Below are 24,206 nucleotides of genomic sequence, written 5' to 3' on the forward strand. Positions count from 1 at the left end.
TTGCTATTGGCAGTTTCAATAACTAATGCCCTCCCGCCTCAGTTCAACGACACATGTACCATGCTTGTGAACAACTGTCCAAAACAGTTAAAAGGGCAAGCTTCGCAATGCAGAAAAGCAGAGGGATGAAGATAAATGATAACGTTGAAATGTAGATAACATGAACGAAAAAGAAAGCAAAGCAGAGGCAAATCGGAACCAAAAGGGGCATTGCGGTTTGAGCACCACAAAACCACATTTCCTGAAATAAGGGGTGTAAAGTGCGACTTGACCAGCAAGCAATCGATGCACCACAAGTTATATGCAACACTGGGGTAACGTAAACATTTCAATTTTGAAACTGCAGCGCATGACCTAGAAAGAAGGAAATAAAAAGTACAAATACATATGAGGGAAAACAAAAAATAAAAAAACAAAATATTCCCAACGGAAACAGTGCACAAGAATCGTGTCGATACACACAAAGACGGGCAAACAACCGTACTTCACAGGAACGATGTGACGGTCTTCGTGGGGCCAAGACATTCCGAACCAAAAGCCGAGACAAGGAGGGGGTTAAACGTTTGCTTCGAATTAAGAATGGAGGGCCACCTGCCTCCTCCTGCAATATTTACTCAAATTGCAGTGTACGTTACCTGCACACAAAGCATGGACAGAATAAATCAAAAAAATCCTTCTCGGCAAGCGCCCATCGGCTATTACACCGCATTCTAAACGTTTATTGACCAGATCTCAGCACCACAACCACTTCCCCTTTAAAGCTTCCAGATTGCTTACAGGACAGAATTCCACAGACAAAATAAAATGCAATTTCACCACTAAATATAGGATCGGTTTCCTGGGGAGGAACAAAACATACGAACAATCATGTGTACAAAACAATATTTGATCCAATGTAAATATTGATTCAATAATAAATAATAATAAAGAACCCCCCTCTTCTACCCCCCTTAATTCACCGCAGATCCACTTTTTTTAGATACCGACTTCTTTCCTGGAAGTTCTAGCAGTGTCCATGTGTTTTATACCTCCCCTCCCCCTTTCCCATGCCTCCTCCCCCCAAGCCCTCTCCCTCCCACAGATCTCCCGATGTCCCTGCTCTCAAATGTTGTACTTGTGTGCTTCCCTCTCTCTCCCCATCTTGTCTCGCGCTCCCTTTATTGTATGTTTTGTTTGTCCGATTGGTTTTTTTGTGATTGATGTTGGCTCTTACACGAGCCTCAATCTTGTATACAAAAAAAAACTAGAACGCCACTCAGTAGAGCGCATACTCCCGCCGTGGGTGGCCGCTGCTGAGCCCGATCTTCCAATGGTAAAAAATCCTTCAAAAAATTCCTGGATCCGGAATAATATCCTGAGCTTCACCAAAAACTAATCAATTCTTCCTTATCCCAAGGGCAATCATCCCACCAACTTTCATCCAAATCCGTTCAGAACTTTTCCAGATATCTTGTGCACAAACACACGAACACACGAGCACACACACGGACGGACACGATCGAATGCATTACTCCCTGACGGGAGTAAAAAGGGAAAGAAAAAAAAAAAAAAAAGATAAATAATAAATATTCAATAACAAATAATGAATATTCTATAATAAATAAATAAATAAATTTAATATCAATATTTCATCCAAATAGGAAGAAGGAAATGACAGTGAACTGGTTGGCAACTTCACTTGCTGACGGAGATTTAAAATTCTCGTGAATTGAAAATCCGAGGTGCACAAAAATATTTTCAGAAGGTTTGTATAATTGTCAGGCATCAAGGTCTTACCTCCCGTCGAGGGTCCGAACCGCCCCAAGATGCAGAACGGTGATGTCTTCCTGACCGCTGTCGCTCGCCTTCACCATCTGTCCATGCTCTGGGGGTCTGGAGAAAGACAGCGTTGCACCAATGCAAGTGATTTTGTTGACCACAGCTCCGCCTGTTTCCTGTAATAGCCAGAAAACAATGTACATTTTTTGCACGATGTACAAACTTACTGCATGGGTCCATACAGTTATGCATTCACCATTATGAGAGTTATGTGGACCCATTCAGTTATTATGTATAGAGATGTTATATCAATCTGTTTTGTGGTAACCATGTCAATATACGCATCAACACGAAGAAGCAGCGTTCACAAGAGAACACTTAATACTAAATTGGAAGCCAAATTATGGATTTACATTGTTCTCATATCACAAGCCCTCAGCACACAATCAGAAATAACAGATTTTAAGCCAACACACATAGACACACACACACATCTAAACTTGAATCTCGTTTGATTCCAAATCTCATGTAACCTCAAGGCTCAGCTTTCCAACCAGTCTCCTTTCTCCAAGTCCTTGTCACGTTTGTTTTTAGTGTATGCTCTCCTTCCATCCTGTCCGTCACCTCAAACACACTCTGCCCAAGATAAGGCAGAATGTCAAAACTCTGATCGCTTCCAAACCCAACCCCTTCTGTTCTGTCCCGATTGTTCCCACTGTCTACGCTGAGTCGACTCTGAGTCCTCACCTGAGAAGGTAAGGAAGTTCTGTCTGGCCTTGACCCTTCTTCGGTGAAGGGCTCAGAGGGCATGCAGTGCCCATGTTCTCAAAACCTGCTCTGCTATTCTTGCTGCCCCTCTATCTGCCCTATTCAGTGTGTCCTCCTTTGGCAGTCTTGCTGCTACATGGACGTTAGCAAGCATCACTCCCATCCACAAGGGTGCAAAAACAGACCCTACCAACTGTAGGCCGGTGAGCTAGCTTACAATTACAAACAAATTCATGGAATCCATCATTGCTTGTGATGACTTTCTTTCCTGTTCTCCTACAGCCAGATCTCCAACCATCCGTTTGGATTCCTTCCCGGTGACAACTGTGGACATGTTTCTGCTCCTCTCTCGGCAATGGTTCGAGTCCCTCATTCTCAAAAAAGAGGATAGGACCATATTCTTGGACATATGTCAAGCATTTGACAGTCTAGCATCCTGTGTTGTTTGCCAAGCTCGGGCGGTGAGCTAGCTTACAATTACAAACAAATTCATGGAATCCATCATTGCTTGTGATGACTTTCTTTCCTGTTCTCCTACAGCCAGATCTCCAACCATCCGTTTGGATTCCTTCCCGGTGACAACTGTGGACATGTTTCTGCTCCTCTCTCGGCAATGGTTCGAGTCCCTCATTCTCAAAAAAGAGGATAGGACCATATTCTTGGACATATGTCAAGCATTTGACAGTCTAGCATCCTGTGTTGTTTGCCAAGCTCTCCCCCTGTGGCATCAAAGGCCACCTGGATTCCTGGATTTATTGCTTCCTGCACTCACGCAGCCAATGTGTTGCCATCATTGGAACCTTCTCCACTGTCCAAGTTGAGGCTGAAGTTTGCCAAAGTTGTGTTATGGGCCCAGTCTTGTTCCTCATCTATACAAATGATCTATCTGATGCTCTGGAAAACTGTCTCTTCCTATTTGCATATGACTCCACACTGTGTCATACAGTACCCTCATCCCTTTGCTAGGCAGGCAGCAGCTGCTTCTCACTCTGGCTGCTGATCTGGAAATGTTGAGACACTGGTCTGATAAATTGAACATGTCCTTCATGTCATGAATCTCGCTTCATGTCAATCCGGGAAAATCTCAATTTCACACTATCGCTCTGGATGTATCATAAAACGAACCCATCTATCTATTTCCTTGGTTATATCCACTAGGCCTCATCATCCTGCCTGATCTTTCCTTGGCCGAACACATAGCAAAGCTGGCCTGAAAAGCCATCCGCAGAGTGGGCATCCTCCATCGATCCAAGTCTTTCCTTGGAAAATTAGAGTTACTCAAAGTCTACAAAGCCTTTGTTTATTGCTGAGTGGAGTACTGCCCTCCATTATGGGCTGGTGTCCCAGCATCATATCTGTCTCTCTTGAATTCTGTTGAATCTGAAGTTCTCAAAATGAATGGAATCTCCAGCGATGAAGCCAAAAGGTAAGAAAATAAGGCGGACAAGGCAGAGGCAGAGTGAAACCCTCGGAGGCCGTGACGAGACAGAGGGACTGTGAAGCCTAGTGGGTGGACAGTAGGTCTAGGATTTGGGACCGTGAAGGAATGTAGAAGGATATGTTGTTGTGGTAGAAGGGGGAGATCAGGGGTGGCTGCCAAGCATTAATCCCTGGTAAGGACGGGTGGCAAGGCCATGGGCTAGCAGGCCATGCCTGGGGAAGAGACAATAGGGGGAGATGGAGGGAGGATAGGGGTAGAGTAGTTGGCTCCTAGTTTGCCTCATGAGTGTGTGCACCATAATGGGTAGAATGAATGGGTTGGTTATCCCATGAGCACACGTGCTCCCCCTGCCAAAGCACTTTCCCCAGGACAATCTGATGGCACCCAACACCACCCACGTCGCCTGCAGTGACAAATCCAGCCATTTTAGCTGCTCTCCTGCCAGCCTGCCATTCGATCCGCCTGTCTGCCAGCTGCCCATACCCCCAGCCAAGGGACGTTACCAGCTAGCATCGTTGGCCTGTGACATTGCTGGGGCAATTGGGATGGACTGAAGTGGGACGAAGGGGAATGCTTATGTTTAAGAATGGATTCCATCTCATCCTCATGTAAATAGTATTTGATTTATGTTTAATGTGTAGATTGTATGTTTTTTGGCCTCATGGACATTTTGTGTGTAAGACAACAAATTAAACATAAATAAACAGTTCAAAAAGTGTAGTGGGCCACCTACGTGTCCCACGAGTTTCCTGATATTTCCCATTTTTTGCCTGCTCCTGTTATCGAAGATAACACCTGTGTGCCACGGTGCCATAACATAACGTGTGGCTGGACGACATCTTGGGGTCTCCTCTGTGCTTCCCTCGGGGCACAGAGGGGAACATTGTGGTTTGCCACGACGTGCTCACATGTACAAATTCATAACTCACATGTACAAATTCATAACTCACATGTACAAATTCATCTCACATGTACAAATTCATAACTCACATGTACAAATTCATAACTCACATGTACAAATTCATAACTCACATGTACAAATTCATAACTCACATGTATAAATTAATAACTCACATGTATAAATTAATAACTCACATGTACAAATTCATAAGTCACATGTACAAATTCATAACTCACATGTACAAATTCATAACTCACATGTACAAATTCATAACTCACATGTACAAATTCATAACTCACATGTACAAATTCATAACTCACATGTACAAATTCATAACTCACATGTACAAACTCATAACTCTTACAAGTACAAATTCACACACAAGTACAAATTCACACACAAGTACAAATTCACACACAAGTACAAATTCACACACAAGTACAAATTCACACACAAGTACAAATTCTCACACAAGTACAAATTCACACACAAGTACAAATTACAAGTTCCAAGTACAGATGATAACATAAAAAATCCTGAAGTTATTTGATTATTTTCAAAACGGCAACTCCTGCAAGCAATGCAGGCAAAATGCCCACACATACTAAACTATTTATCTAGTTTGTAACAGGGAGAAGGAAACGCGATTAAGTTGCGTAAAGCAAAGGGAATTTGTCAGAAAGGCAGCAAAAGACAAGAACCACCTGGTATTCAACCTTGATGTGCTTGAGCAACATTAAAACGTTATTTCCAACATTAATTGTAGTACAAATGTGTACCCAAATCACAAGCTGTATTACATAAATGATTTACCAAAATGATTTTGAGAGCTCAGATTGGAAAAAGAAGCACAATTGAATTATCAATTTCAAAACCCGTAAACGTAAAAAAGGCTTGTCCAAAAAAGGAAAACAGTCACCAGCTGATTGACGCCATGTTCACACACGAGACTTTAATCAACTCCAAATTCACTTTTAATTTCAAAAGATCAGGGACCGTATACTTATTACATGTATAAAAATGGAAATATAATCCTCCCTCCTTCCCTTCCAACTCTCGGCCTCCCCATTCTCTGGGAACCTTTGTTTATTTTTTCTCTCCCCTCATCCCCACCTTTCCTTCTTTTCCTTTTCTCAGATTTCTCTCAATTGACCGTCATCGCACTGAACCCCCAACTTCCCCCAAGCTTCTCCATATAATATATAGACAGCCCCTATTGTTATCTGTGTTTCTGGTCAGAATGTGCGGAGAGACAGGACGGGCAGAAAGTTGATAAGGCTGCCCTGATAAAGTGCCCTGTAGCTCAATGTCACCTTCGCCATTAGGCAAGCAGCAGCTGCTTCTGGGAATGTAAGACAGTGGAAAGGAAACCGATTCCTGGCTCAATCAATGGTCGTGCAAAATATTTAATCAAGCCGACATCATTTAACAGGAATTAAGGAATTCTTATGCTTTTTGCACAGATTTAAAAGTTATGGATGTTTGCGAGGATGGGGCATGTAATGAAAAATATACTTGGTACTTGTTTATTTATACACAGGGATCAAAACTCATGGAAGATGATAAGAAAAGAGGGAAATGAATGAACAGATAGTGGGGCAAACAGAAAACAGCGAGACAACAACATGCGTGTGCATCACAGGACAAGGAGAGGTGTTGCAGGACAGGCCGGAAACTGAGCTCAGTTTACGTAGTAAAATTCAGTAGTGTAAATGGGAGAAACCTTGAGGTGGTAATCAGCAGAAGACTTGAAATTCTGTTGAGAAGAGCTTGAGACAACAGACTCAGGAAAGACAGACCCACGGGTTGTGGAAGAACGAAAGTAAGTGTTGCGTACAAGAAAAGGGTTTCTATCAAAACACTTGTGGCCTGGAAGGGGCAAAGACTTTGCAGAGAGGTGAAATGGTGGGAGGAGGAACACCAGAACAGAGTTGGGACAAAAACTGCAATTTCATCAACATACCTATGGTGAGAAATACGTAGACCCTGAAATTTGTCTTCCTCACACAATATTCCAATGACAGAGGACTTGGTTCAAGGTTTTAGGGAGGGGGTGGGGGGGAAATGAATGGGAAGCAGCAGCACCGGTTCAGTAGGGAGCCATATAACGTAACGCTCAGAATGAAGGTTCTGAACACCATGATAACAAAAGGATGGTTTGGCCCTGCAGATAATTCTGAGGTGGTGGATAGCTTTGGAGGCCAGTTTCGAGATACAACTTCCCAGGACAGATTGTAGCTGACATTGAGTCCCAAGGGCTAAAGATACTGTACCCGTTGCGAGAGGCTAACCACACAAACCAATTGGGGGATTTTCCTTCAAGTTATTTTGATGGACGGATAAAACCAGTTGCTCATTTTCATCAGATCAGTAGAGATTGATGCAACTGCAGCCTGCCTGGCAGATGGGTGCAGCACGCTCTGCACAAAGTGGAGTCATTTACAAAGGGATACAATGGATTTTCCAGTGACAAACATGTCATGATGTGTATCAATAACAAGATTGTCCAAGAACACTACCTTGAGGGACACAGCGTCTGGAACTACAGCATGGGATAGAATAATTCCTTCCAAAGCGGACCATGACTTGGAAGTGCATAATAAATCTGATAGCCAGTCGAGGAGGGAACCCTAGAAACCATTTGCTGACAGTTTTGGCAATCGGGGCAGGCTGTGAGAGAGAATCTAGAAACATATTACAGTCTCTGACACCTTTGCCCTCTTGATGCTGAAATCTATTCAGTTAATCTTTGCATCATAATAATGCATATACTTATTCCAACTTTGGTCAAAATCCCATTAGTGGTTCACAAGTTAGCTCGGTAACAGAATTTTTACCTAACGGGACCTCTAACCTTTGACCTCTTGACCCCATAATCTAATCAGTTCATCTTTGTGTCATCATATATACTTGTACCAAGTTTGACTTAGTTCCCTTCAGCCATTCTTAAGTTATCACGGTAATGTAAACCTATTACAGACTCTGACCTTTGACCTCTTAACCCCAAAATTAAATCAGTTCATCTTTGCATCACACTGTGGAAGCCAAAAAGTTCAATCTTGGTTTCATCATACCACAGAATCTTGTTTTTCACAGTCTGAGAGTCCTTTAGGTGCTTTTTTTGCAAACTACAAGCGGGCTTTCATGTGTCTTTCACTGAGGAGAGGCTTCCATCTGGCCACTCTGCCATAAAGCCCAGATCGTGGAGTGTTGCAGTGATGGTTGTCCTTCTGGAAGTTTCTCCCATCTCCACACAGGATCTCTGGAGCTCAGCCAGAGTGACCATCGGGTTCTTGGTCACCTCTCTTCCCAAGGCCCTTCTCTCCCGATTGCTCAGTTTGGCCGGGCGGCCAGCTCTGGGAAGAGTCCAGGTTGTTCCAAACTTCTTCCATTTAAGAATTATGGAGGCCACTGTGCTCTTGGGAACCTTCAATGCAGCAGAGATTTTTGTGTAGGCTTCCCCAGATCTGTACCTCAATACAATCCTGTCTCTGAGCTCTGCAGGCAGTTCCTTCGACCTCATGGCTTGGTTTTTGCTCTGATATGCATTGTGTTACGTGCTCCTCCCCGACCCCCTGTTCACGGTGTACCTCCGAGCCACGAGAGGAGTCACGGCAGAAAAATGTGTTATTTTGTGTGTCAAAGATCAATGGAGAAGCCACCCCAATTGTTACTCACAAACAAATATTGTATTAAGATCACACAAGAATAACCAACAATAGTATTCAAAAGTACAATCAATATGTCCTATGATGGTACCATCAGTTTTGTAATATATAACTCACTGTGCTCCAAGTGAGTGAAACAAGAATATTCCCCAATGTCTCTTATTCCCGGCTTCAAGACGAAGTTGATTCGCTCCAGCGATCGCCAGAGCGATGTCCAATCGAGACCAGAATCCCGTGCGGATGGCAAGTACAGTCACACCGCCGAAGCTGTACAAAGGCGCCCTCAAGGCGACTGGGAAATCCAAAGGCGCCCTACAGGCGACTGAGAGATCACACCCTGGGTAATGGACGAAGTAACCTTCAAAAAGCCACGTCACACACATGCCCCAGATCGACGTCTGAATGCGGTGAAAATGGTCGAAAAGAGACGAAACCGCGAGTGAAGCACAAGTCCTGCGAGAGTCAAAATGGCCGACGACCCGCTCTTGAGACGTAATGGCCCGGCGATAATTCTCCTCGGAATCCACCGCCAAAAACCTGTCACGCAGGTTGATCGGTCACAGCGATGACAACTCTGTCGCAGGAATTCCTTTCCCGGAAACCCGAAAGTTCGCTAGTGACTCTTGCTCGCCAACGTTCGATTCCGAACTCGGAGCAACTCGGCTTTCTTGTCCGACTCCCTCGCTCCGCCCTTTTCTCTCCTCTTCCTCTTCGTCGTCCGGTTCCCGATCCGGTTTCCTGTTTCTTTTAACATTAACTTTTTACCTTTTGAAAACAGTTCATGGACAATAAACCTTTTGAAAACAATAATATTACATGGAATCAGAAATATTTACAGTGGATGCAAACCCCCACAACGGAAGTGACGAATCCGTAACACTTCCCCCCCTCAAGAAAGAAAGTTTGAACATTGTGAAAACTTTCTTTGTAGGCAAAACTCTCCCAACAAACAAAAGTAAACTCACACCCAAATCATAAATTCCCGTGAGCAACGATAATCAATATTTCCCAAAAATAAAGCAACAAAACTTCAAACAACCTACAGAGATTTCCAAAGTTAGTTCACTCTGGACAAAGCATCAGCAACGGCATTGTCCCTGCCCTTTACATGCTCGATTTCCAAGTTGAACTCCTGCAAAGCCAAACTCCATCTCATCAACCTCTGATTTTTATTTTTCATTTTTTGAATGAAGGTTAAGTGGTTGTGATCAAAAATCCAAAGTCAAGCAAATCTATAGCACTTTTTTAGGGAGGCCGAGCTGAGAGCCAGGTTTCATGGTGGTTGGGTGGTGAGGCCTGGAAGTATTCACTACATGGACGCCTTTAGGAACGTGGAGTTCACGGTTAATCCGTATCGGAATCTTGGCTCGGCTGCTCCGCAGCATTCAGTGCTTCAAACTCTTCCTAACTTTCATAATAATCACAGTTGGAGTGCTTGTCGCTGTAGTCACGCGAATAGCGGTCTCCTTCTCGGCCACTACCCTGATAATCATCCCTTCGGGAGCTATAGCCACCCCTGAAACTACCTCCACGTTTTCCTCCTCTGTAGCCCCCTCGGCGCCCATGGCCTGCCTTCTCTACTAGTAAGGTCCAACCATCCAAATCCTTGCCATTCAAATCCTTTTCTGCGTCTTTGGCATCCTATGTGTTTTCAAACGTGACAAAGCCAAACCCTCTTGACTTTTGTGTCTCCATGTCTTTTGTCAGCCGCACTTCCAAGAGTGGTCCATATTGGCCGAAGACAGAGTCCAGAACAACTTCCCTTGTTTTGAAGTTCAGTCCACCTACAAAGAGCTTGCCAACATTGCCTCCATTCATGACTCGTGTGTGCTGACACCAAGTTTCAGGGTACTTGACAAGACGTGTCTGTGCAAAGCATGACGTCAGTACCTTCTCCTTCTCTTCAGAGCGCTTCCTACCCATAGCACGAGTCGCGGTACAGGATGGAAAGATACCCGGAATCTTCTGCTCTGACTGTGCAGTGTTGTTTTTAATGCTCGGCTTTTCAACAAACATCGGGTTACCAGAAACTTGACCACCGGCCAAATCATTCCCGATAACAAAAGATATTCCCTCTACCGGTAGAGTGGCTTGTAACCCTACGGTGACCGGTCCTGACACCAAATCAGACTTCAAATGGATGACATGAAGTGGCGCTTTAACATAGCCACCAACCCCCTGTAAAAGAACACTAACACCAGTTGCCGTCTTCTCTGACAATGGCAAGATGCCCTCAAGCATCAAAGATTGATGTGCTCCTGTGTCCCTCAATACCCTAACAGGTCTTTGGTTAGTCAAGTTTCCATCCAGTGACACAAACTCTTCCTAACTCTCTGAAATAAAAGGTTTGTAACCCTCTTGAGCAAGGTCATTCTGTGATGCCGTAACCTTGGCATGGGAACCTTCACAAGGCACTGTCCTCCAAGGACGATTTCTCGCATTTGCCAATGCATTCGGAGTTGTACTAATCTGACTCCGCTCCTGATTTTTCCTTTTCAGGGCATAACATTGGGACATCGAATGTCCAGGTTTCTTGCAACAAGCGCAAGTAGGCCCGGAGGAAAAACTCGTGGTCTGCCTCGAGCCCCCCTGAAGATAAGTCTGTCTTGGAACTGTAGACTTCTGATCCCGAAGAGTCGCGGGATCAGATCTGTCCTCATAGTCATCTCTAGGCCGCCCCCATGAATCTTCGTTCTCCGCACCGGATGTACCATAACTCCCCTGGTGAACTCTAGGCGGGAAGTCAGGTTTGTGGAACCCCATCCTGTGTGTCAAGGCATAGTCATCTGCCACGGTTGCTGCCTCATACAACTCTGGTACCTTCTTTTCCTCCAGATGTACTTTAATGTCCACATGGACACACTGTTTGAATTCCTCCACCAAGATCAATTGTCGCAACAGGTTGAAGTCTTTCCCAATCCCCTTCGAATCACACCACCGATCAAACATGGTTTCCTTCATTCTGGCAAACTCCACATGGGTCTCACTCTACCTCTTCCTGGCATTCCAAAATTTTTGCCGGTAAGCTTCAGGAACCAATTCATAGGCTTTGAGAATGGCTTTCTTCACTTCCTCATAATCTGTACATTTGTCAATCGGTAAAGCCGAAAATATATCTTGAGCTTTACCCACCAGAACACTTTGCACTAACATAGTCGAGGACCCCACAGGCCATCTCAGCATTTGAGCCACTTTCTCAAAGTGTAAAAAAAACTTGGCTACCTCCTTTTCATTGAACGGTGGAACCAGCCTCACATGCCTATCAACATCCCAAGTGTTCTGACTCGTTGTCGAACCAGCCGGCATGGATGCTACTTCTCCCCGTTCTTCCATTAATTCCATCTCCTTGAGTTTAACTTCCTTCTGATACTCCATGTCACGTTCCTTTAATTCCCTTTCGGCTTTCCTTTCCTCTGCTCTTTCCTCTGCTTTTCTCTCCTCGAGTTCTCTTGCAGCTCTCCTTTCCTCTGCTTTTAACCTTTCCTGGCTCTGCAGTTGCATCTCCATTTTCCGGAGCTCCACATTTTCTTTTTCCTCGGGTAACCAATCCAAGGCTACCTCTGTCCATGTTCCCTGTCCCACCAGAGATTCTACCACCAATGTCTGCATCTCTGTTTTCTTCATATTAACTCGGACCTCCAAGTTAAAATGTCTGGCCAAAATCAAGAGTTCCGATTTTTTTAACGCTTGGAACTGTGCCTCATTAGGGGATGCCACAAACTGTTCTGCGTCAAACACCATGGTGACTATCAGTTAGCACCTGTTAACCTTCACACAAAAATTTCCAAATTTTTTGAAAATTTTGGGAATGTTAGAAAAATTCCAACTTTGGGAATTTTGGGAATGTTAGGGAATTCTATCCCGGACAAATGTTATCAGGGAATTTAATCCCAGACGAGGATCCCAATTTCGAGCCCCCGAGCCAATTGGACGAGCCCCCAATTTCTGTTACGTGCTCCTCCCCGACCCCCTGGTCACGGTGTACCTCCGAGCCCCGAAAAGAGTCACGGCAGAAAAATGTGTTATTCTGTGTGTCAAAGATCAACGGAGAAGCCACCCCAATTGTTACTCACAAACAAATATTGTATTAGGATCACACAAGAGTAACAGTACAACAACAATAGTATTCAAAAGTACAATCAATATGTCCTATGATGGTACCATCAGTTTTGTAATATATAACTCGCTGTGCTCCAAGTGAGTGAAAGAAGAACATTCCCCAATGTCTCTTATTCCCGGCTTCAAGACGAAGTTGCTTCGTTCCAGCAATCGCCAGAACGATGTCCAATCGAAACCAGAATCCCGTGCGGATGGCAAGTGCAGTCACACCACCGAAGCTGTACAAAGGCGCCCTCAAGGCCACTGGGAAATCCAAAGGTGCCCTACAGGTGACAGAGACATCACACCCTCGGGTATGGACGAAGTAACCTTCAAAAAGCCACGTCACACACACGCCCCAGATCGACGTCTGAATGCGGTGAGAATTGCCGAAAAGAGACGAAACCGCGAGCGAAGCACAAGTCCTGCGAGAGTCAAAATGGCCGACGACCCGCTCTTGAGACGTAATGGCCCGGCGATAATTCTCCTCGGAATCCACCACCAAAAACCTGTCACGCAGGTTGATCGGTCACAGCGATGACAACTCTGTCGCAGGAATTCCTTTCCCGGAAACCTGAAAGTTCGCTAGTGACTCTTGCTCGCCAACGTTCGATTCAGAACTCGGAGCAACTCGGCTTTCTTGTCCGACTCCCTCGTTCCGCCCTTTTCTCTCCTCTTCCTCTTCATCTTCCGGTTCCCGATCCGGTTTCCTGTTTCTTTTAACATTAACTTTTTACCTTTTGAAAACAGTTCATGGACAATAAACCTTTTGAAAACAATAATAGTACATGGAATCAGAAATATTTACAGTGGATGCAAACCCCCACAACGGAAGTGACGAATCCGTAACAATTGTCAGATGTGAGACCTTATATAGACAGGTGTGTGCCTTTCCAAATCATGTCCAATCAATTGAATTTACCACAGATGGACTCCAATCAAGGTGTAGAAACATCTCAAAGATGATCAAGAGAAATGGGAGGCACCTGAGCTAAATTTCAAATGTCATAGCAAAGGGTATGAATACTTAGGTCAATGTGATGTTTCAGTTTTTTCTTTTTAATAAATTTGCAAAACTTTCTAAAATCCTGTTTTCTCTTTGTCATTATGGAGTATTGAGTGTAGATTGATGAGGGGAAAAATGAATTTAAACGATTTCAGCATAAGGCTGCAACATAACAAAATGTCAAAAAAGTGAAGGGGTCTGACTACTTTCTGAATGCACTGTATATAACAATGTTCGGAGTGTGTGATATATATATATATATATATATATATATATATATATACACTAGCAGAAGTACCCGGCATTGCCGGGCGGGGGAGTGGAGGGGGAGGGGGAAGGGGAGGGGAGGGGAAGGGGAGGGGAGGGGAAGGGGAAGGGAGGGGAACGGGGGGAGAGCGAGCCCCTTGGTAAAGCGAGCGATTTTTTTTTTCATAGCGTCATAGCGTCATAACGTTCATAGCGTCATAGCGTTCATAGCATTTCATAGCGTCATAGCGATTTTTTTTTTCATAGCGTCATAGCGTCATAGCGTTCATATCGTTCATAGCGTCATAGCGTTCATAGCGTCATAGCGTTCATAGCGTTTCATAGCGATTGTTTTTTTCATAGCGTCATAGCGTCATATCGTTCATAGCGTTTCATAGCGTCATAGCGTCATAGCGTTCATAGCGTCATAGCGTTCATAGCGGCATAGCCTTCATAGCGTTCATAGCGTCATAGCGTTCATAGCGTCATAGCATCATCACGTGATCGCTCTGAGCGAATCAGCGCCCACCTGCTCTGATTCCATTGATTCCGTGCGCTGAAATGTGCTGAGGTAAATATGAATAAAAAATATGGATCGTCAAATATTTTGAGTTCGGCCATGTTCGTCCCAGGCTCAATGGCCATGTCTATGCCAAATATCAAGCACGTAAACCTCTCCGTTTAGGAGTCTATCGGTAACATTACACACACACACACACACACACACACACACACACACACACACACACACACACACACACACACACACACACAAACTGTGTTTTATATATATAGATAGATATCTGCAGATATTTTCAATGATGCTTTAAAAATTAAAATAATATAAATAAAACTAATCTGGTTTCATGCCAATTGTAGCTCTTCCAAAGTTTGCCGAATACTAGTCACTTGATTTATCTCCAAAGGGCAATGTTGATGAAACACTTAACGAGTGATTCCCACAAAAAAATCTCTCTAATCATGACTGCAAAAGGGAAGCTTCTTATCAGTTTACTTACAGGCTTCATATTGTGTTCATTTCACTTGTAATGTTTTATACCAAGGACCGCATACCCAAGTCACAATGATTGTTCCCATCGCAACACTGCAAATGGAGGTTAGGTTTTATGACAACTTCCCAATGAGAATACTTATTAATTATCATCCAAGGAAAATGCAGCACTCGTAGTTAGGATGCATCACATGCAAAAATTCAGTCCTTGCAATGTTGTGAAAAGCACAAAATAGGCTCCGAGAACAAAGGCTCAGAGGTTCTCCTTACCCCTTCACTCCCTCTTCACCCCTCCAACAACCTCACGCCTTTATCTTCACCACTCCCCAACCCTATTTCTCACGTTCCCTCTTGCCTTCCTCCTTGCCTCTCTCCCCTCCCTCCTCCAACCCTTTTATTGTTCTTGAAGGGTAAAATGAAGATTGGCAAGGTAGAGTGGTCTTGCTTATAGTCCCAATTTAAGGCCAATGTGATGGCGAAGCGTCGAGCATCTGAGCCAAGATCTCAAGTTGGTTGCATTTTCCACTTGTTCAGAAAGGAATGGACTAAACAAGTCATGTGATGCTGTCATGAGGAATAGAAAGCACAGTGAACCTTTAATAAGCTTCTCCAATGGAGGAATAGGTGTTGCTTAAACAGTTTACTGGGAAATAAATACAATGGGTGGTTTGCCAGCACCTTCACAGCGGCAATCTATAGGTTAAGAAAAGGTTTCCTACTCTTTTTGAAAGACCTTGAGAGTCCATATAATTGAATGCTAATGGATGGGGAAGCTGGCATATACTTGCTCTGCTTTATATAATTACCTGGCACATACAAAGTGAAAAGTGGGGTTAAGCAATTCTTTCCTGTCCGTCCGTCTGCCCGTCTGTCTTATCAGTTTATGACCTTCAGTTTATGATCCAGGAACAACTTATTTAATTTGAATGTTATATTTTGAACATGAATCAGAAGACAAGTCTGCCGTTTTAACAGTCGGCACTTTGTCTCTGAATTTGTCCCGATCGTGCATGCACAGAGAGGAATGAAATAATATTTTCCTGTCTACCTGTCTGGCAGTAAAACAAAATTTAAAATCATTCCAAACAGGAAACTTACCGTTTGCTGCATGTCTCGCATGTCTACAAGAGTTTTGCTTTGCTGCTGTTGTTGTTGGGGTTCTTGTTATGGGTCGATTTTTTAATTGGTCACGAATTGGTCGGACAGCTCCTGGACCACACCTACATCTGATACTTGACTCCACCCACCAGAGGACTGAGACGAAATGATATGGCTGCCATCTTGTTTCCTCTTAGGCCTAACACAGGCCTGTAGGCCTCTGCTGATTATTCACTGCCTGGTTTTGTTGCGTCAGGTTTCCATTGGCTTTGTTTAGGTCGAGTGTTAAATTAATTATTAATGAGGTTTCATCAAGCCCATACGTGCCTACCTAAAAATAGCATTACACATACCCACAACAAAATTGAGGTAACAGATATAAAAGAAATCCCCTGTTCAAATTACAATTATTCTTATCTATCTAATGTTATTCATTCACATGAGTGCATGGGAACACGGGCCAGACATGGCACGAGGTTAATGAGACAGATTAGAGAATGTAAGCTGAGCCATGAGGTAATATATTTTTTTCATTGCCAGAAATAACACTAACCAGAAAGGCAGGAAACCCAGGCTGTGTTCAGTTCCCAATCAGCTAGCTAGTACTTGCCAAGCCAGGTGTTCCTTATCAACGGTTTTGAATGGAGTTCTTGCTTGAGTGCTTTAGCCACTTGGTGAGGGCTCTTCAAGAAACTGGGAAACTCAACACTTGGTAACCCTCGACATTCTTGAGGCCCGAGCATCGATCTACTGTTATCTACATACCCCGTGCAGACGATACTAACATGACCCTTCCTGCCGTTCCTGTTCGGAGTGTGTGCACTAGTTACCTGAAACCAGACCCAGCTGTCCTTCAGACTCGTAACTGATATTGAATCAAACTGTGAAGACCCTCGGAGATGAATTCTATAATACCTTCAACAGCAAGGATGAAGGAGTTGAGTGGACAGAGAAGGTGAAAATATTCATTTTGTGTCACAGGTTGTGACCACAGTGCAGCCATTCTTGTTTTTAAATGATCTTTAAAATCATTCTTGTATTAAAATTGAAGTATATACTTCAACACTGCATGGGGTATCCTGTTCTATGAACCCTCTAGTTTTAAAGTGTCTGTTTGTTTATTTGTGTGTTTTTGGTTGTGAGTTTGTTTGTCGAGTCACACACCCACCAAGTTTTTGTTGTCGTTGTCAGTTCTTCAAAGACAAAGATATTAGGAAGGTGGTTGGAGATGGCAGGCCTAAAGGTGGCTAACAAGACCAATACTTGAGAGACAGGCCCTGCTGTAACAGATACGCCTGCCGCCTGTATGTATGTTTGTTTATGGTGGGGTGGGTCTTTTCTTTTACTCCTCTTCTCATCGATGCTGGCTGTTCAATGTTGTCAAAGTGGGCTGTTGCACTTTTGAAATGAAGTTGTCAGGCAGCATGATCTGCAGCCTGTGTTTCCCACAGTTGATGGTTGATATTGCTGATTGAGAGTGACCTCTTGAGTGAATCCTTGAAACGCTTATATGGAGCCCCTCTGCCGCATTTCCGGTGCTCAACTCACCATACAGCCTTGGGAAGGCGGTTACCGTTCATGTGGACCACATGGCCTGCCCATCTCGGCTGAGTCTGCAGGAGAATGGCCTGATATATGCTGGTGGTGTTGGATCTTTTTAGCACCTCCACATTGGTAATAAAGTCTTGCATTCGAATTTTGAGAATGGTGCGGAAGCAGCGTTGATGGAAGAGCTCAAGGTAGCAATATGTAACCCATGACTCAGTGCCATAAAGGAGATTTGGGATGACAACAGCTCTGAAAACCTTGACTTTAGATTGCATCCTTACATTGTGGTTTTTCCAAACGCACTTAAAGTCTCCCAAAGACACTATGGGCTTTAGGGGGCATGTTGTCAATTTCCTTATTGATTGTGGAATCATACAAGATCCCACTACCCAGGTAAGTGAACTGTTGTCCTTGGTGGACAACTGTTGTTCTTGGACATTCAAATCAATAGTTGTCCATGGTGCTGAATAGGCTTCGCATGGATCTAGCTGGTGGAGGACTTCAGTTTTCTTCAGACTATTGATAAGCCCAAACAGTGGTTCTGCATCAGCAAATGAGGTCGTTATGTGCTGCAGATCAGACTCTATATGAGCCACCAGAGTGCCGTCATGATCTTCGAACAGATCTAGTATGCATTCCTAAACCGCTCGACAGAATGAGGTTGAAAACAGGTGGTTGCACTCGGAGTGTGCCCGGATAGGTTTTAGGTGATAGAAAAAAAATCCAGAGCCCACAAGGTTCAGGGTGGGGGAATGATTCCAATTCTCTCTTTAAATGTGTACCATATAGCACCGCTCCCGGTGTGAGGGTGTATTATAAGTCCTACAAGCATGCCAATTATCTGCATGAAAACCAGAATCATGCTAAAAGTGCGGCAAATATCATACCATAATATGATCCTGTTTATGCATTTGTTTGACTTCTATGTACTCCTGAACTGTTGGACAGAATTCATTAAAAACTGGTGGTTGTACTCAAGATGTGCCAAAGCTGGTTTTAGCAGGTTAAAAAAAACAAAAGAGTCATAACCCAGAGGTTCAGGGTTGGGGTATGACCCCGAGCGTCTCAATGTAAATGTGTATAGTATAGCGCCACCTGGTGGAAGCTGGTATTACAAGTCATAAACTAGAGGTTCCAGGGAACCTGAACTCAACTGGCCTATATCAATATGGTTAGAATATGCATAATAGAACCACAAACTATATAGTTTATATGTGCTAAAAATATATGACAAAAATTGATTTTTCAATATGGCCGCCCTGCCGCACCCATTTTTGGGCGTGCAATGCCCAAATGCAATCCCAAACTAGTTTATGTCTTAAAGATGCTGCATAACAAGTTTCATCAAATTTAATCAATATTTGTGACTTTTAGAGCGTAGACGTCGAATTGTTTACAGACGACAGACAGACAGACAGACGACGGACGACAGACACTGAGTGTCGACAAAAACTCGGCTGGACATAGTCCAGTTGAGTTAAAAATACGTCAAACATCATATAAGTTGGGGAATTAACCCATCCACATAATGATGGGTTCTTTGCTAGCATTATTTAATTTGAGCACAAGCAATTCTGGTTTTTGTTTACCTAGAAGACGTTTTGCACAGCGCATATACCAGCCAAAAAAAACTTCCCACCCACACCATACATTTGTTTCGCTATCGAGGACAGACTTATATTTTTCCTTTATGACATGGATCTAAAGAGCAGCATTAACTCTCACTTCAAATATTGTGTAAATAATTTACCATTGATGAACTGTTACATCAGAAGTTGTGTTAAACAAAGGATACAGCTACTTAAGTATCAAATCTTCTCAAACCTCCACAATCGCATTCTGCCATCTCATCGAATGCAAAATCCCAATGGTTGGGCTGGGATCCCAAACCGAATAACACGGTCCAAATCAGATAACATATTCTGACTTGAGGCAGTGGAACATGCCTGAAGAAAGCAAATGTTAATTTACTCTATGGTTGGTAAAAACTCAGCAAAGCCGGTAGCAAACAGATGTTCAACATTAATGGGATGGGAGCTTGGATGGAAGGCGCAGCATGTGCATTTTGTTCTTCACACATCGGTATCATCTGTGGGCAAGCAGGAAGCCAATGGAATTTAAAGTTTCCTTATTTACACCTGCACATTACATTTAATGAAGTGATCTCCCTTTAAAAAAAAGGTGGAAAAAAACAACAATTGGCCTACAGTGAATTTACGACACACTTGCAACAGAGCAAAAATAAAACAACTATTCTGGAGTTTATGATCATTAAAAAAAAAGTTATGTAGATGGTTACTTCATTGTGTAGAGAATAATTTAAAATAAATTTTCTGGTTTAGTCAAGAAAAGGAGAGAAAGGGGGAGGAAAAGGGAGTATGAGGCAAGGAAAGAGAGAGAGAGACAGAGAGACAGAGAGACAGAGAGAGAGAGAGAGGAGAGAGAGAGAGACTTGACTTTTATGTGCTTTTATTATAAAAGTATCAAATAACACACAGAAAAACACCGCAAAATTTTTTACAAGAAAATAAAGTTGCACAAGCAAAAAGGATGTATATACATGTATATATGGACATTGAGCGTAAGTATAATTTACAAAAACAAACTCAACACCTCATCTGTAAAACAATCGTCGTTCACACTGCCGAAACTTATCCGGGCCGACACTATTCCTTTAAAGCAAAACAGCACATTTTCATCTCTGCCACTCAATTTGATCTTTCTAGTTTTATATATTGCGAGTTTAGCAATTCCGCACAGAAAATTCAAGAAAGGGACCGCTGTCTTGTTCTTGGTGCTCCTTTCAATGCCATACACAAAAATTGCAACAGAAAAAACAAACTGAAATTTATAAAAGAGCTGTTGGAGGAAACAAAAAAGGGGTACCAATCTCTTACATTTCACAAAAGCATGGGTCACATTTTCAGCCTCTTCACAAAAAGGACAAACATTCAGTACAGAAGGATCAAACTTATTAAGTAAGTGTTTGGTGACCAGGGCCTGATGAACTAGTCTCCAATTTAAGTCTCCGGTTCGACCTAAGGTTGGAGACCTATACATCTCTTTCCACACTGGAGATAGGAACGAATTAGCCGGAATGATCTCATCCCACCGATTTTTTAAAGGTTTTGTGAAACCCGGTATAAGCACCTCTTGGCATATCCCATAAATAACTTTTTTTCCCATCACATGGAACACACCGCAACCATCTGACTTTGAGAAGACACCCTGTTGTTTTTTTGAGGTGACTTGGAGCTCGGGGAAATAGAGACGAGAGTCCACCACTTCATCTGCCCCAGTCCACCCGATATTTAATTCCCTGAAAGTTTTAATCACAACTCTCAAAACTTTGTCCACCATTCTAGATGAACGAACCCCCACTTTTGATGTGAGAGAACCGGTGGATAACCATCCATTTAGGGAAGGCTTCATCAGGTCTCGCACTCTGTTTATTCCATTACAGGTGAAGCAATGCATAAATGACCTGGAGGTTGAAATTTCAGGGAATAAAGGATTCAGAACCAATGGCTCATGCATATATTTTTTTGCATCGTAGGACACCTCTAATCGTTGTATTCCAAGGACTTGCCAGGCATTCAGAAGGCTCTGATGAAACTCGGGGAGCAGAGTCGTGTTGACATGCTGCAGGTCCATGAGGAAGAGCTCTCGGTCATACTTCAACCCATCTGCTTCCTGCAGTCAAGCGTTTGTGAGAGGCCGCCACGGGACACACTCACCATACAATAAACGCTTTATCGTCCACAGGCGGAAAGCCATTATCCGACTCGGAACATGTATCAAGCTTTGGCCACCTGCATTTCGGGGTCTGCACACCGTGTCTGGTCCAAGCCAATGGTGGCCTCCCCAGAAAAACTGAGTTAGAACCCTCTGAATGCCTGTGACCAAGTATCTCGGAGGTTGGAGGGGGATAACTTTATGCCAAATAAAAGGAACCACCAGGTTATTTATTATTGTCACCCTTGCCTTAAGCGATAGAAGGTGGTGCAACCGTTTCCATCTAGCCAGTTTCTGCTTAATTCTTTCCAAGAAACCCTCCCAATTTTTTTGTTCATATGCTTGGACTCCGAGAAATAACCCTAAATATTTAAACCCCTCTTTGTTCCACTGCATTCCTCCTGGTAACACAGGCAGAGCTGAGGAAGGTGGACTGGGGCCCACCCATAAGGCAACACTTTTGTTCCAATTTACTTTTGCCGTGGAGGCGAGCTCAAACTGGGACAGACATCGAAAGACCTCACCCACATCATTTTGGCTGGAAACAGCAACACAAATGTCATCCGCATAAGCTGAAGTAACCATTTTGTGGTTTTTTGTTAAGGAGACTCCTTCCACTGAGTTTCGGAACAAAGGTTCGACCGAGAGACTGTATAGCATTCCTGAAAGCGGGCAGCCCTGACGGATGCCTCGCTGAAAGGGTAAAGGGCAACATAAGCTGTTGTTTACCTTCAACAGACAGGATGCATTTTCATACAACAACTTAACATAGGAAACAAAATTTTGTCCAAAACCAGCTCTCTGTAGTACAGCAAACAAAAAAGAATGGTCAACACTGTCAAAAGCTTTTTCTTGATCTAAAAGAACCAAACCAAAACCATGAGATGTAGTACGACCGAGACTGATCAAGTCTCTCACCAAAAAAATGTTATCGTAAATAGAATGCTCAGGAACACAATAAGACTGATCAATATCAATCAAAAGGAGGATGACTTCCTTTAGACGTATCGCGAGCGCCTTCGACAATATTTTATAGTCCGTATTTAGGAGTGACACAGGCCGCCAATTTGTGGCGTCTTGCAAGTTCCATTTTTTTGGAAGGAGACACAAAACTGACCTCCGGCAACTTAGTGGCAATTCACCTTGTTCAAGGCTATCATGAAAGATGTCAAGTAGAGTAGGGCCTAGAATGTCCCAAAAGGCCTTGTAAAATTCAACTGGGAGGCCGTCAAGTCCAGGGGCTTTCCCATCTTGAATTCCTTTAAGAGCAACAGTAAGTTCTCCGAGAGAGATGCCAGGCTCCAGTTGTTGTCGCTGGTCTTCAGACAAAGATGGGAGCAGTTCAAACATCTCGTTTCTGTTTTCCTGGTTCACAGTTCTCAAGGCAAACAGCTTTGAATAAAAGTTTCGTAATTCATCTTTGATGTCACTTTGAGAAGACAGAAGCGCACCGGCAGAAGAGCGCAAAGCATAAATTTGTTGAGGGATCTTGGCTGTCTTTTCCAGGTTGAAAAAGTCTTTGTTTGGTTTGTCAAGTTGGATATTGTCCATTCGCAGTCGGACGAAAGCACCAGATGCACGCTCTCTCACCATTTCAGCCAGTAGTGTTCTTTTTTTCTGACAACTGCTGGACATTTTCGTTGGCCATTCCAGATTTCAGCTCACAATAAAGTATATCGTTTTTTAAGGCAGTTATCACACCAAGTGTGTTACAGGTATTATAACGACAGTATTGCTGGCAAAAACACTTAATTTGGGATTTTGTGCAATCCCACCATTGCCTTAAATTTAGGTAGGAAAACTTTTGCATTTCACATTCCTTCCATACCATTCTGAATGCTTCTTTGAAATGCTCACTTTGTAAAAGTTTGACATTGAAAGTCCAATATGCACTGCTACACACGTGATGAGGTAGGCCACATACAACAACAACCATGTGATGATCAGAAAAACCAGATGGCCTTATATATGAATTCTTGACAAGATTTACCTTATCATGGTTAACATAAATTCTATCCAAACGAGCCATTGTCAAAAGATTTCTTGCGGCACAAACCCACGTGTACTGCCGGATATTAGGGTTCTGTACCCGCCACACATCCACAAGTTGAATTTTTTTCAACTTGTGGATGTGTGGCGTCTTGCACTCGCACTCGGTGGATGAGGCTCAGGAGTGTTTCTATCAAGTTGTGGGTTGAGGGTACAGTTGTAGTCTCCCCCCAAGCAAACCAACATGGACAGGTCAATAGTGCTTAAAAAACCTACTAACTTGTGAAGAAAAGCACTTCTTGCAGAGTTCGCACTAGGGCAGTATACATTAGTCGTGCAAATCTTTTGGTTACCGCTGACAAACTCCACAGATAGTAAATGGCCCTTGCAAATTTCTCTACATCTGATCTCCAACGGCTGGAGTCTAGGATGTAAGACTACTGCAACACCAGCCTTGGCATCAACGAAAGCACTGGAGAAAAAGTGACAACCTTTAAAGTTATTACGCCACTCAACCTCAGAAGACTGATTTGCATGCGTCTCTTGTAACATCAGCACATCAATTTTTTCATTCTGAAACATTTGAAACACCTGGAGGCGACGCACACAACTGCGACCACCGTTGATGTTTAAGGATGCTACTTTTATCTCCACTCTGTTAACTATTCATAAAGTTCCTTGCCCGCTCGAGTTACACATTTTCTTAGCCTCTGGAATTGAGGTTCTGACATGTTAACCTGATAAGGTTCACGAATCATGTTCTTTACAGTCAAAATAAAATCATGCAGATTCGGAAAGTAGTCTTTGATTTTTACATGTCTTTTCCTGAACGTTTCTTCAAGGAACTTGATAACATTTTCTTGAGAAACCATGGTGATGGTATTGTCATCACACGCCTCACTCTCCTGAGCACTTGAAGCACTAAAGAGTGGAGTAGA

At 43.3% G+C, this 24,206-nt stretch overlaps 1 protein-coding gene across 5 annotated transcripts in view; it reads right to left on the reverse strand.

Annotated features, from left to right (window-relative positions):
• Positions 1-24,206, reverse strand: part of LOC137433934 (glucocorticoid-induced transcript 1 protein) — a 261,907-nt gene that overhangs the window by 106,756 nt on the left and 130,945 nt on the right. For 3 of the 5 annotated variants that reach the window (XM_068126436.2, XM_068126435.2, XM_078785921.1), the window contains exon 3: positions 1,777-1,872. In XM_068126436.2, the coding sequence (XP_067982537.2) occupies positions 1,777-1,872 (96 nt within the window). Of the gene's footprint in view, positions 1-1,776; positions 1,935-24,206 lie in introns of all 5 variants that reach the window. The other 2 variants (XM_078785922.1, XM_068126437.2) reach the window with 1 other exon arrangement.

Source organism: Myxine glutinosa, chromosome 10 (assembly GCF_964187855.1).
Source record: "Myxine glutinosa chromosome 10, kmMyxGlut1.1, whole genome shotgun sequence".
NCBI classification, from domain to species: Eukaryota; Metazoa; Chordata; class Myxini; order Myxiniformes; family Myxinidae; genus Myxine; species Myxine glutinosa.